At 39.2% G+C, this 15,107-nt stretch overlaps 1 protein-coding gene across 2 annotated transcripts; it reads left to right on the top strand.

Annotated features, from left to right (window-relative positions):
• The first annotated feature begins 9,438 nt into the window (after positions 1-9,438).
• On the top strand, positions 9,439-12,982 carry LOC123523432 (caprin-2-like). Of its 2 annotated transcripts, none has more exons than XM_045301112.2 (4): positions 9,439-9,627; positions 11,020-11,348; positions 11,626-11,705; positions 12,622-12,982. In XM_045301112.2, exons 1-4 carry the CDS (start codon positions 9,503-9,505, stop codon positions 12,952-12,954), a joined length of 867 nt encoding a protein of 288 aa, XP_045157047.2. In that variant the 5' UTR covers positions 9,439-9,502; the 3' UTR covers positions 12,955-12,982. The 2 variants fall into 2 exon arrangements, with proteins under 2 accessions (XP_045157047.2, XP_045157046.2); XM_045301111.2 differs by having other exon boundaries at positions 9,441-9,627; positions 11,623-11,705.
• Positions 12,983-15,107: the final 2,125 nt, after the last annotated feature.

The raw sequence follows: 15,107 nt of genomic DNA, 5'->3' as shown, positions 1-15,107 counted from the left end.
CTGAAGTACTTAATATTTGAAATTATGATATATCATTACGGGGTTACTGGTATAAATACAATCGACATATTGTTTAGGTTCATGAATAGATTTACAGCCCGATTAAAAAAAAATCTCTAACAAAAATGAAATAAACAAGAACATTCTAACAAGCCGGACATGCACTTGTCTGGCAAAAGTCAACCATTTAAAGTTGTTAATATATTTATCATTTGCAATAAACAAGATAGCTTCTATTATTCAGTAATATTCATAAGTTAAAAAAACAGAACCTCCTTAGTGACTAGTACTCACAAATGCAAACATTTAGAGAGTAGCACACACAGTGCTTTAAATATTACTCAGTGAGCATGAGCATCATTGAGCAGTGAGCAGTCCTCACAAACTCGAGAAATCTACTCAGTGAAAACTGTTAAGCGAACATTTAAGAAATGAAATATTTTTTCCGGAGTTCATGTACGTAGTATATTAGATACTACTCCTGAGCACGGTCAGCATTTATCGGTCGGCATTAGCCGTGAACGTTACTCAGTGAGCACTGTACAGAGAATACTGCTAAGTGTGCAATACACACGCAGTGCCTTGAATACTACACCTTAAGCACTGTCAGCATAATCCGTGATCGTTACTCATTGAGCATTGAAGACAGATCACTGCTAAGTGGGCAATACACGCATTGCCTTGAATACTTCTACTTGAGCATGGTCAGCATTAATCTGTCAGCATTAGCTGTGAACATTACTCAGCGAGCATTGTACAGATAACACTGCTAAATGGGCAATACACGCAGTGCCCTAAATACTACTACTTGGCCAATGTCAGCATTAATCGGTCAGCATAATCCGTGATCGTTATTCATTGAGCATTGTACTAAGATCAATGCTAAGTGGGAAATACCCGCAGTGCCGTAAATACTACTCTGTGAGCATGATTAGCGTTAATCGGTCAGCATTAGCCGTGAACGTTACTCAGTGAGCATTGTATAGAGATCACTGCTAAGTGGGCAATACACACAGCGCCCTAAATTCTACTCCATAAGCATGGTCAGAATTAATCGGTCAGCATTAGCCGTGAACGTTACTCAATGAGTTATTACAAAAACACTTCTAAGTGGGCAATACACGCAGTGCCTGAAATACTACTCCGTGAGCATGATCAGCGTTAATCGGTCAGCATTAGCCGCGAATGTTACTCAGTGAGCATTGTACAGAAAACACTGCTAAGTGGTCAGTTCACGCAGAGCCTTAATTACTACACGGTGAGCATGACCAGCATTAATCGGTCAGAATTAGCCGTGAACTCAGAGAACATCGTACAAAGAACACTGCTTATATGGCAATACATCCAGTACCTTAAATACTACTACGTGAGCATGGTCAGCATAAAAACGGTCAGCATTGGCCGTGAACGTTATTCAGTGAGCATTGAACAGAGAACACTGCTAAGTGGGCAATAAACGCAGTGCCTTGAATACTATTCCTTGAGCACCGTCAGCATTAGGCGTTACTCAGTGAGCATTGTATAGAAAACACTCCTTATTGGGCAATACACGCAGTGCCCTAAATACTACTAGTTGAGCACGGTCCGCATTAATCGGTCAGCATTAGCCGTGAACGTTACTCAGTGAGCATTGTACAGAGAATACTGCTAAATGGGCAATACACGCAGTGCCCTAAATACTACTCCGTGAGCACGGTCAGCATTAATCGGTCAGCATTAGCCGTGAACGTTACTCAGTGAGCATTGTACAGAGAACACTGCTAAATAGTCAATACACGCAGTGCCTTAAATACTACTCCGTGAGCACGGTCAGCATTAATCGGTCAGCATTAGCCGTGAACGTTACTCAGTAAGCATTGTACAGAAAACACTGTTGATTGGGTAATTCACGCAGTGCGTTAAATACTACTCCTTGAGCATGGTCAGCATTAATCGGTCAGCATTAGCCGTGAACGTTACTAAGTGAGCATTGTACAGAAAATACTGGTGATTGGGTAATTCACGCAGTACGTTAAATACTACTCCTTGAGCATGGTCAGCAGTAATCGCTCAGCATTAGCCGTGAAGTTACTAAATGAGCATTGTACAGAAAACACTGGCGATTGGGTAATTCACGCAGTGCGTTAAATACTACTCATTGAGCATGGTCAGCATTAATCGCTCAGCATTAGCTGTGAACGTTGCTCAGTGAGCATTTTACAGAGAACACTGCTAAGCTGGCAATACATCCAGTGCCTTGATTACTACACTGCAAGCTCGACCTGCATTTATCGGTCAGCATTCGTCGTGAACGTTACACAGTGAGCAGTGACAAAGAATACTGCTTATTTGGCAATACACGCAGTGCCTTGAGGCTTGAATACTACTCCTTAAGCATGGTCAGCATTAATCGGTCAACATTATCCGTGATCGTTTCTCAGTTAGCATTGTAAAGAGAACACTGCTAAGTGGGCAATACACGCAGTGCTTGAGCTCGGTCTGCATTAATCGGTCAGCATTAGCCATGTACGTTACTGAGTGAGCGTTGTACAAAGAACACTGCTTAATGGGCAATACACGCAGTGCTTTAAGTACTATTTAAGCATTAGCCATGAACGGTACTTAGTCAGCAATGTACAGAGAACACTGCTTAATGGGCATAGTCTTGAATACATAGTCTTGAATACATAGTCTTGAATACATCTCAATGAGAGCGACCAGCATTCGGCAGGAAGTAGGTTTTCCATTGCCTTGAACGCTACTCAGTGAACATTATTCGCTGCACACTACGTACTGAGAAAAGTCTAGAAAATAAAATCTGCACAAAGATCCTTTGGAAGCAACCCCCACCTCCCCCCAGCACCGGCTTAAGCGGAACTTTATATTACACATATGTTGAATTGACTCCATGATCCCAAAGGACCAGAAAATATAACAACACTGAATCCAATTACGGGGAGACTTTTTACAGCCGATACACGGCACTTACAGATTGCTGTTGTGATAGTTATTAAAATCTGTAAAAAGATCCTTTGGAAGCAAAGAATGCAAGCACGAAGAATAAAAGCAGACTTCTAATACCAGTATTATAACGGTCTCACTCTTGAAGGTTAAAAGTTATGATCACACCACTTTACGTCCCGGGCGTCTAGGCGTATTTATCTTCTTTGGTGATAACTCTAGTTTATCAATTTGATATTTCGAGATACGCCGCTCAAAATTTCGAATTGTAACTCGAATTTTCTCATACTTACTCTAAATTTTTACAAACTTAATCGAAATTTTGATTTAACCAGCTCAATAACTTTACTTGCGGAACTTAATATCTTGCCTCCTTATCCGTATATTTTGAACGTCCGTTCATCTGACTAAGGTCAAAAATGATAACGAATATATTTGTCATGGCCACTTCTAAGTAATTCAGTATTCCAAAACGCTACAGTTACTAGAAGTTAGTAGAAGTAGAAAATTTAGTTTTTTTGTTAGAGGGTCCTGTTGTAGAAAAGCATGCTTGAATGGCGTAGGCTATGAGTTTTCTACTTATTCGACATTCAACATGACCTGCCCATAAGACAATGCTCTCGTCTATTGGACAGCTTGTAAGTCAAACAAAGGCCATAACTTAACAAGACTTATGTAACTGAGTTATTTTATTACTTTATTGCAATTGATAACAAATTTAAATTTTATTATGGAAGTATAACAACAAGCATGGAAACTTAAAAAAGAAATCTAAGTAAAAAGAGTCATAATTTGAGTTAAATTCAATCAAGGGTTATTTATCTTGGTTATTTCAGTAGGTGTGATGACTAGGAAACAATTCAACACATGTAGTTTTTTACTGCAAAACAACTTGGTAGTTGCATGCCAAGCTTTAACTACTTTTTTTAATTATATTTCTATTTAATGAAGTGACCCTGATCTAAAAGAGCGTATGGTAATTTATTCAAATGGTATACATTGATAGTGGCCAAATCTGGGATATGCATTGTGCAAAAACTTATTTTCTTTTTTGGCCACTTTTGGAATATGCAGTGTGCAAAAACTTATTTTCATTTTTGGCCACTTCTGGAATATGCAGTGTGCAAAAGCTTATTTTCTTTTTAATTGTCCCCCATTATTATATTTCTTTATCACGATTCAAACATTGTAAGGGTGGTTTAGGTCGCTGACATATAATCATGTAATCAATTGCCCCTAACCGATGTGGGTTCGAGCCTTGAATTCTTCTTTGAGGAAGGCTTCCAGCCGAGTTACGGAAGGTCGGTGGTAGCGCGAAATAATATTGACATTGATTTGACGCCAACTTATTGTCCCGTATGTATTGTTTGTAACGTAGGTAGTTCAGTGAATAGATTTTCATTAACCAGATTTAATACAGAGTTTACCCGTGACCAGAGCGACAATGAATCTGGACCAAATACGATCGATCCATGCGGGACAACGCATAGTTATAGACAATCAACTCCAGAAAATCGAAAATGCAAAGGATAGTTCTTCGATGTCGGAATTCTATGCGATTTAGAATCTGTGACAAATTTGAGAATCTTGGCTCAATGAATGAGAAAATACTTGAACATACAGAAATCAGCGAGGTTGAAGAAGAAATCATAAGCAGTGAAGAATATCCATTAGAGATAGAGATCAAACTTCTTGAACTCCAAGAATTCAGTGACAGTCGTGAAAAAGTCGTGAAAAATCTTCACACAGTCAGTGAGAGAAATAATTCATCAACGCCTAGCAATCAGCATACGACAACTGTACACGGAAACACTTTAGAAAGGAAAGCTTTTGAGGATTCGTTCAGTTCACCAGTGCATCCAAACCAGAATTTAACGGACGTGCAAAAATTCAATAATTTACGAATTGCTCTAACAAACGCTTACTACAGTCAGGCAGCTGAATTATTATGAACAATACGGAAAGAAACATAATATAGTGCATGCTTACATACAGTCTCTTCTACAGCTTCAGTCACTAGCAACACACTTCCAAGCCGGAGAAGTTACTACAAAAAACTAGAAACAAACATCGGGGGACTTGAGTTGATCAGCATGAAGAATTATTTGGGAGGTTCTTAGTGCCTGTGATATTTGACAAATTTCCCACAGAAATACGCAAAAAATTGTCACGTGAACATAAAGGCAGAAATCAAAAATTACATGAGCTGCGCCGCGCGATCTACGAAGAAATCAATGTATTAGAAGCATGTAAGGTCAACAGTTGCTTGTACATGCTTGAAACACCAGCCACGATGTCTGTAACTGGTTCAGGCTCAAGACCACGTGCACGACAGGACAGGGATTAGAAACACGTGCAACCATATCATCGTACACAGCAACAAAAATAACAACGTTTTACAAGCGCAGAAGTATGTGTATTTTGTTCAAGCAATACAAACTTTGCTAATAGTTGTAACGGTATGAGAGACTATGAATCCAGAATCGCAGTTGTGAAGAACAAACGGTTTGGGAACACACCAAGTATTAACTGTAAGTCTCAGAAGATATGCAGAAACTGTCAGAAAAGACACCATACCAGTATATGTCAGAACTCATCTTAACCGATAATACAGACGTCCTCAGTATCTTTATTCAGTGACAACCAGCTATAACATCAGACTGTAGCGTTACATACTTACGATCAAATCACGTTCGAACAGACGACATGCGGGCAACAAACGCCACGAGTGCAACGGAAGACAGCGGTATCTCCCATAAACTGCGGTATCATTTAAGCAGATACTAACATTCTTTCCGACGAGGGATCTCAATTATTATTTTCTAAGAGAGAGAATGCAGACAAACTTAGACTTACCTCAACGGGAACTGACACTTTACACTTGCGAGTTTTGGAAATTCGAAGAATGAATAACACCTCCTAGACACAGCCACAGTGTATCTGATTATTCCACCAAAGAAAAATTACCGATTTACGTGTTGATAGAACCAAGCATAGCAGTACCGCTTCAGAAATGCAACAAAAATGTTTCCTACTTACAGCACTTACGAGGTCTCAGTTTAGCACATCAGTCGCCTCCAAGATCTCCTGTCCGGTCTCGTCCTGTTTTGTGCGTCTTCTAGTAGAGCCACGACTAGTTTAACATTGAATGTTACAAGATACTGACCTAGAGAAATTTTAGTTGAAAGTCTTGGTATTCAACAGAGCGAAGATAAAGTTCTAGAGACAAACTACAAACAGGGTATGAAGACTGGAGGCAAGTATTTAGCGAAATTACCCTGGGAATAAGACCATCCCGCCCTTCCCACTAACTACAACATCGTGAAATGCCGAGCTGATACATTGAATAATAGATTACGACAAGACCCTTTGACATTGAAATATTATTAAGATATCATCAAGGATCAAGAAAGCAGAGGCTTCATAGAAGAAGTTCCAGATATGACCAATACAGAAATCCGCGATATCGACCAAGAGATACATACTGTAGGGTACATTCCAGATGTACGCAAGTACTCAGTCCTACGTACAGAAGCCTTCATTTGCAGAGGAAATTACTCATCATTAGTAATGTCTAAGAACTGAGTTTCGCCAGTGAAACCCCTCACATTACTAAAACTTGAACTTAAGGCGGCTGTAGTAGGAGCTCAACTTTCCCAACATCTACGAAAAGCACTAGTAATAGAACAGATAAATTATTGGTCAGATAGCCAGATTGTTTTACTCTGGCTAAGTTACATGGAGAAAACCAACCGATTTATACGGAGACGAGTTGAAGAAATCAGAAATCAGACCGGAACCGGAAGTTTGCGATATTGTCCCGCAAAGAACAATCCCGCAGATCCACTTACCCATGGAATATCGACAAGCCAATATCAAGACAACAAACTATGGCTTACAGATTCACCATGGTTACTTGACGAGACAAAGAAGTCAAAATATAATTATAATAACCCATGATTCCAGATTCAACAGCCTTCAGAGGCTAGAATGGTTGAGGGTAGCAGTAGCAATGGCCTTGATTTGACAATGTCAGTCTACATTGAAGTTACTGAGAACCTTTGATCTGGAAAATCACGCCTACAGCGGGTACGACAATTAGGACTTTACATGGACAAAGAAGGCTACATCAGATGTGGAGGTCGCATAAACAACGCATCCCTTGATGAATATATTCTATTTCCCATCTTATTACCAGCGAAACACCCACTTACTCGACTTATCATACTTGATGCACACCAGAAGCAGCATTCAGGTATCAGGGCAACCATTTGCCACTTACGAAAACGTTATTTGATACCGGCGATACGACAATGTGCCAAATCTCTACTACGGAGATGTATAACATGCCGGAAGATCAACTCACCACCTTACAGTTCCCAATCTGAATAAAGTACTTGATTTTGTAAACGAAGATCTCAGGATGACCCATTCACATTCATCGTTCTGCATATCTGGATTTCAAAAATTGCTATTTTCATTTTCCCAAATCTATTTTTATTTGAATCAATCAGACGACTCGTTTCAACAAGCATTGGCTGAACCATCAAAATAGTGTCCAATGTCAAAAGGTGAGAAAAATATGCAGTCAGTCCTGGGCTCGAACCAGGTGCTCTACCGACTGAGCTAACCAGCTGTCTGACACCTTACGTGACCAAATCCGTACTGTGACATATAATTTCTCTCAAAACACAAGGGCGTAGTCGCGATGTGGTCGTCATAAGAATTGTAGATATGAAAGATCCTGACTAAATATAGACTTTTCTAAACTTCTACTTTGACTTTCAAAATGTTGAAAGCAAGGCTCTGATTGGCTAGCGGAAGGGTAGTCAGAACGAGGCTATCAATAGCACGTCTTCAGATCCTAGGTGTAGCGTAAACTGGAGATGTACTTTAGTCAGATTGACAGTGTTCCAGACCGTACAGAGTAGAAAGTTCGCAACCATTTACTATGACAAGGGTTGACTTCAGTGTTGCGCTGTATGTGAAGTCAGAAACCAGAAGGGAGTCGAAGGCTAACGTATGTTTGTTTACCTAAACTTGTGCATGACGTCTTTGAAAATTCATTCATACAAGCCTTCAGACGTTTTGTAAGCAGAGGTTCACTACCTAGAATGATCATATCAACGTTGCACGCATCATCTAACATATTAAATACAATGTTCTAGTCCCAAACCTTGAGGAACCAACTGAACATAAACTGGAACCAAGTGGAAATTTATCCTAAATTGAACACCATGGTTTGGAGAATGGTGGGAGAGAATAGGTGGTGTTAGGCCGATTATTCGGTATCTTTGAGGTGTTACAAACGACACTTACTGAGGTAGAAGCTAACCTCAACTATTGACTTCTTACAAACATCACATTGGACAACACAAATCCAGAGCCGATCACCCCATCACATTTATTAACCGGACGGAGAATTACAACGGTACCAGATGAGACCGATCCTATCATCATAATCAGCAATCAACAAACAATAACAAAAGGAGTTTGAGTACAGCGTTGGTGACTTCGTGAACGTCATACACAAAGCGGTCGCAACGAGCAGCCGATACGAGTTGGAGATGTCGTGCAGGTGCACGAAGACAGTTATCGGTTGCTAGGGAAACCGGCCGTAGCGGAAGGACTTGTACCAGGGCGAGGTGAACTGTCCAGAGCAGCGAAAATCCGTACCGGAAATGGGCATACTACCCGACTAATCGTGAGACTGTAACATCTGGAGATCAATGAAAACGAGAGAAGTAGAAATACGAGATCGATGAAAAAATGAGCTGTGCTTTATTTGTTAGTGTTCTTCAGTTTTGTGAAATGTGTTATTAAGAGACAGTGGCCATAAACTCTTAAGGAGGAAATGAACGTAATATATTGATACATGTTTTATAATTGATACAATATTCAGGACTATCTTAGTGAGATGAAACTGTTTGGAATAACTTTTAAAGCATTCTGGAATTATTCTAAAAGAACAACTTCTGAGTTATACTATTTAAATTGTTTTGATATTTTTAAGCAACGAAACATTCAGTACTTTTTCGCGGTCCCCAGAATGTTGGAAATAGCTCGAAATAACATTGAAGTTTATTTGACGCCAAGTTATGCGTGACGTTAGGCGTCAATACAAACGTATTATTTGTAACGTAGGGAATTCATTGAATAGATTTGTATGAACCAAACGTGAGTTCGTTTCATTTAATACAGAGTTTATCCGCAACGCACCCCCACCCCAAACACACACAGGGTGACCGCCTATGATTACGGAGCATCTGAGCTCTTTCTCCACTATCGAAGCTGGAAAGTCGCCATGTGATCTAAATTGTGTCGTTGCGAAGTTAAACCAACGAAACAAATATTACACATTGTTATCAGCAGCAATTTTCTGTTGTGTTAAAAATGATTTAATTCGAACATGTCGTCCTAGTTCTGATATTCACGTTGGCTATAGATAAGGCGCATGGGACATGTATATATAGTAATGACGGACACGTTGGCTATAGATAAGGCGCATGGGACATGTATATATAGCAATGACGGACAGAGGTACAAAATCATAAGAGGCAAAATGGCGGTAGCGTTTGTTTTCCAGTTGATATTTATAGGCTTATTTTCGCTCGCTGCGTCAATTTCCTCCGATCCAAAACTAGAAGATGTTATCGGACGTTTAATAGCAGTCGAAAGGAAGCTATCGTAAGAAAAATGTTGAATGTATATGTAAAGTTAAAATTGACAATAATGAATATCATTTACGGAAATTATCTGGATAAATTGCATTATCGTTTTTAAAGTTGTTCATGTACTAGTTTTTTCTTAACATTTCATTTGCGCTTTAAGTATACCTTGAAAACATTTGTTTTGAGTCGGGGAGGGGATTATTGGGATTACTTTGTGTCTTTTTGATTAAAGAAGGAAACACTCGAGAAACAAAGAAAAGTTAGGCAAGACTTAATAGCTAATTAACTAACAAAATGGAACATAATTCAAATGAGTTTCCAAAAGATGGCGTCTGATATCAATTACGTCACTAAATCAAGTTATGCTGATAGAACATAACTGCTCATAAATTCAAGTAAAGGATCCGTGCATTTCATTCCTTTTTAATTCATACAAAATTGCATAATCTGTATCATTCATTACTAGTGTCTGATCAATCTAATCTATAACAATGTTTTTTGTTTTATTTTACTTATGATTTTCGCTTTTTCATTTGCCAGATCAGGGCATAAACAATACAAGATTCTAAATATATCTGTGGCTGGTGGCAGGAATTTGGAATTTTTAATGCATCTTGAAAAATGTCAATTTAATGGTCTAAATTTAAACGTGTTTTCCCGGTGTAAAAATGATTCTGTTACTCTGAATAGGCTTTAAGTCATAATTATAGTCAAATTATGTCTAGAGACATTTTTGTTTATAGATCTGCAGAAACTTCAAGAATTTCTACTAATTTCATATCACCATCGTTACATTGTTAAGGCCATTAGTCCACTCCAAAAGTTATTTTTACCGTAACCTATGACAAGAATTGTTGTGAACTTTAAAAGCTGAACATAAATGTGGTCTTTAGTATTATTCAAGTAAATCATTTCAGAGCTAATACTTTTGTACTAAAGCCTTTAGTAAGTTGTTGTTACCTTTAAGTTGAAGATTCAATCAGTGTTAGCTTCTACCAGCCTCAGCCTTAATATTTTTGGAGAACAAAAATAGAAATATTATTTATGTCCATATGTAAAAAATGGACAAGGAAAACGCAAGTTTAGATGCTTAACATCTTCTGAGTTATTTAGAAAATAGAAAAATAGAGAGATTATTTATATCCGTATGTAAAAAATCGATAAGGAAAAACGCACGTTCACATGTACTTATGAGTTCTTAAGTACCCACGAGTTCCAAAGTACTTATGAGTTCCAAAGTACTAGCGAGTTCTAAAGTACTCTACAAAGGATCGGCATGTACGTATCTAGTAGGATAACAGTTACTAATATCTCAGAAATTTCGTTATCCACCATCCTCTATTGCTCAAAGTATAATTTATGACAACATCTGCATAAAGCTATATAATCATCTTATGGTTTTCAACAGAGACAGCGAAAAAGAAATTGAAGCACTTCGTGAAGATGCAGTTATTCAGAAAGCGTTCATAGAAAAACAAGGAACGGAGATTCGGAAGTTAAAAAGACATGTTGCCGATCAAGACGTCATTATACGTTCAAACAGGTTGAAGATAAGTGATCATAGCCGAGAGACTGAAAGCCTAAGAAGCAGGCTTCTGCAAAATGATATGGTTAATCAACAAATGAATATTTCAGAAGAGAAAAATGGAAGGAAAAAAACTTTCTTTCCTGATGGAAGACACCAGTCTGTCATGAAAGATCACACGGTCAACATAAGAAAATCGCTTCGAAGTTTTGGTAAAAGTGGCAACACATGTGTTTAGACAGTTTTTTATTTTTTATTTTATTTTTAGAACTAAAATGAATACAATATGAGTTGATATATTTGTCTTTTTTATTTGCTAAGTCTAAAATGATGGTGCGTTCCTTTCATTTTATTGTTAACATTCAAATGAAATATACTAACTTTATAATCCTTAACAATCTTCTAGGAGGAAGTTTGGCTTATGTGTTACAAATCTTTCGTGTTTTGTTCAACATTTTTACAATAAAATTATGTTTTCATTCGTAGCAGTTGGCGGCGGAGTTGCATTTACAGCATATATGGACCATGACGGTGATTTCGGAGCAGATCAGACCATTATATTCAACAGGGTATGAATATTATATTTGCTTCTAAAAGTGTACGTTACTAACTGCAAACGATGTTTGTAAAACCCGTGATAGGATTGTTTTGCCATCATTACTTATTCGGTAGGCCTATATCAGGTTTCTTTTCCATTTTTCATTTTGAATCAATCAAATTTAAAATTTGTTTTCTCGAATGGTTTATCGTACTGGCTGGGACAAGTAGCCGGACAAATTTTCATAATTCGGCTCCATTATGTTCTCAAAAAATATTTGACATAAATAAGCCCCCTTAATCAGCACTTTTATGGCATGACTCTTATTATTACAATTATGAACAATATCATCTGATCTATATCAGAAAACAAAGAGCCTGGACAGTGAAAAAATCTGGGGAACTTAAACCAGTTAACCAATTTTATCCCACCATGTTCCGATGTTACACGTCAGCTTTAATAAAAATTATTCCCGTTAACTGAATCCCTTATATCAAACAAAAAAAACATAAATGCTCATGTAAAAATAAATAAAACACGTAATGAATAGAATTGCAAAAAGCAGAGTCCGCATGAAAGGGAGGATTTAGGCAAATAAAGGTTGGAGATTCATTCAACTCCTGAAGTTGCTCCTTTAAACAAAGTATTTATCTAAATGATAGTACAATCGTTTTCTTCAAATATGTGTTACTAGACATTTCTAACGTAAACGTAAATCGGAAACGGATTACTGAATCCGTAAATGTTATTTGCAAATAATGGTCTAAGGGAGATACTATTGCATTACTATTGGATGAAATTGTCTTCCATAGACCACAAATTAGCCTAAAATTTTACGGATTCAGTATTCCGTTTCGTAATTACGTTTACGTTAGAAAGGTCTAGACTACCAGCTAATACTTCTGACTTAAATAGTTTTGAAGTTTATCTTGTATTTTTTACGACAGGTTATAACGAACGAAGGCAGTGGCTACAACAAATACACTGGAGTCTTTACCTGCCCTCAAGATGGAATGTACCTGTTTTCCTTCTTTATTTGGGAGCGAAGCGATACAGACACGATTAAACAGGTCCGAGGTGATTTAACTGTTAACGGCCGGAACATTGTGGGATCCGTTTCAGAGACCTGGCATCACACTGAAGATGCTCAAGGTGGAAATTCTGCAGTGATTAGATTGAATCAAGGAGATGCAGTTTGGATAAAGGTCCATTACGGTGGACACATAGCTGGCAACACATTGCATTTCAATACATTTACTGGTCTTTATTTATACCCATGAATGGAGACAAATAAAATGAGAGAGTATATGGAAGTGTTGTGTTAAGATTAAGTGATTAAGTGGCACTACGAATTAACCTGTAGAAAGAGTTCATGTCTGAATTTCTATTATTTTCGATTATATTTAGGTTAGTTTTACCCAATGTTTAAATAGATTTTATTTTTGCCTTTTAACTAGGTTTTCATAAAAGACACTCCCTGTTTTTGCTATTAATTGTCGTTTGGCTAGCGGGCTTCGTCGACATTTGGTTTGCAATAAAATTTGGTAGACAAACGTGTGGCTTGCATAGAGACGGGGTGTGGGAATGCATATGAGGTCATGTGGATTAAGGTCATGTTGCTTAGAACTGTTTCCACTCAATAACTTTGGTTTGCATTAATGTATTGAAATTAAACTTGAGTTATATATATTATATATCAAGATAGGGATTGTATATGGAGTCAGTGGGGTCAAGTTCAAGGTCGGCATATCTTAATTAATATGCATACTTAGAAAATTTCACCGTGACACATTGTGATTATAGATTTATTTTTTTGAAATTCAGGTAATATTATCATTAAATTTCGTACAGCTGGTTTATAGGATAAGGTGTCGCGTAGGTTCGAGTCTATCTCCATTCATCCCACCCCCTTCCCCTGTGGTAACGACCTTGTCTTCTCATATGACAAGAATACTTTTTTCCAGAAAGTCGACTCGAGAGTGCTTATAGAAAGCTTGAAGCTTTTATTAAAAATTAGAATAAACTAAATTAGATAATCCGCTATCTTAATTGAGGGCTCGGCGGCCACAGAACTATATATTCCCGCGCATCAGTGAGCTTGTGCATAACTCGGGTGGTCATGTGAGGTATACATCATGCTGGCATGTGGATCCCTGTAAATTCACACACGTACCGTTCCTCTAGCACTGAAAGCTAGAAAATCGCCATTTTCCGTGTGATTTAAAACCTAACAAAATTCAAAAAGTTCCGCTGTCTTGTTCGATGCTTTTCTGTAAGCCTTTTTTATTCGGACAAGTTTTAATTCTATACTCCGTAAAATTAGTGGTCACTTTTAAGAAACAGGTATGCGAATTGCTACTTTGATAACTTACATGATGGTGTTGTTAAGGAGGTCTAGGGCGTAGGCATTGCGACCGCCATTAGGCAGCAGTTGTCTGCGGCCAACAGGCATCGGAGGGCTGCCGCCACCAGTCATCTGGGGCCTGCCGCCACAGGGCATCGGAGGCTTGTCGCCACCAAGCATCGAAGGCCTGCCGCCACTAGGCATCGGGGGCCGGCCGCCTCCAGGTATCGCGAGCCTGCCGCCACCTGACATCGTGTACTTGCTGCAACCAGGCATCACGGGCCTGTAACCACCAGGCATCGTGGGCCTGCTACCACAAGGCAGCGTGGGCCTGATACCACCAGACATCACCAACATGTATCACCAGACATCGACGGCTTACATCCACCATGCATCAGGGACCGGAGACCACCTGGAATCGGAGGCTGTCTACCACCAGCCAGCAGGACTTGCTGCCACCAGACATCGGACGCCGGTGGCAACCAGGCATAGAGGCCGGCCACCAGGCATCGGACGTCTGCCATCACTAGGCATAGGATGGTCTGCCGCCACATGCATGCTTTGCCTGCCGCCACCAGGCACCGAGGGCCTGCTGCCACCAGGCTTCAGGGACCTGTCGCCACCATGCATCGTGGGCCGTCCACCACCATGAATCGAGGGTCTTCCGGCACCAGACATCGGAGGCCGTCCAACGCCAGGCATCGTAGGCCTGTTCCCAGCAGGCGTCGGAGGCCTGCCGACATCAAGCACCGAAAGCCGTCTTCAGCCAGACATCGAGCTCACCACCTGGCATCGTGGCCTGCCGCCACCAGGCATTTTGTGTCCGCTCTATACATTTTTAACCACTGGACGGATTTTCATGGAAATTGCAACTACTGTTAACCTTATTCATATGAAATGCAGAGTGCATAGCTGAGTGCATAGCCCTGATCCCTATCTTTAAGATCAATGCCAAACTTGAAGCCTAAGATCAAAAAGCCCACATTTTGGTTCGCCGAATGTCTTCTGAACCACTGAAATGATTTCATAAAACTAGCATCATTTCTTAACCTCATCTATATGACATGCAAATTCACAACACAGGTCAGT

The sequence above is a fragment of the Mercenaria mercenaria genome, chromosome 3, assembly GCF_021730395.1.
Source record: "Mercenaria mercenaria strain notata chromosome 3, MADL_Memer_1, whole genome shotgun sequence".
NCBI classification, from domain to species: domain Eukaryota; kingdom Metazoa; phylum Mollusca; class Bivalvia; order Venerida; family Veneridae; genus Mercenaria; species Mercenaria mercenaria.
The sequence above is the reverse complement of the archived record's forward strand: the minus strand, read 5'-3'. Positions and strand labels throughout refer to the sequence as shown.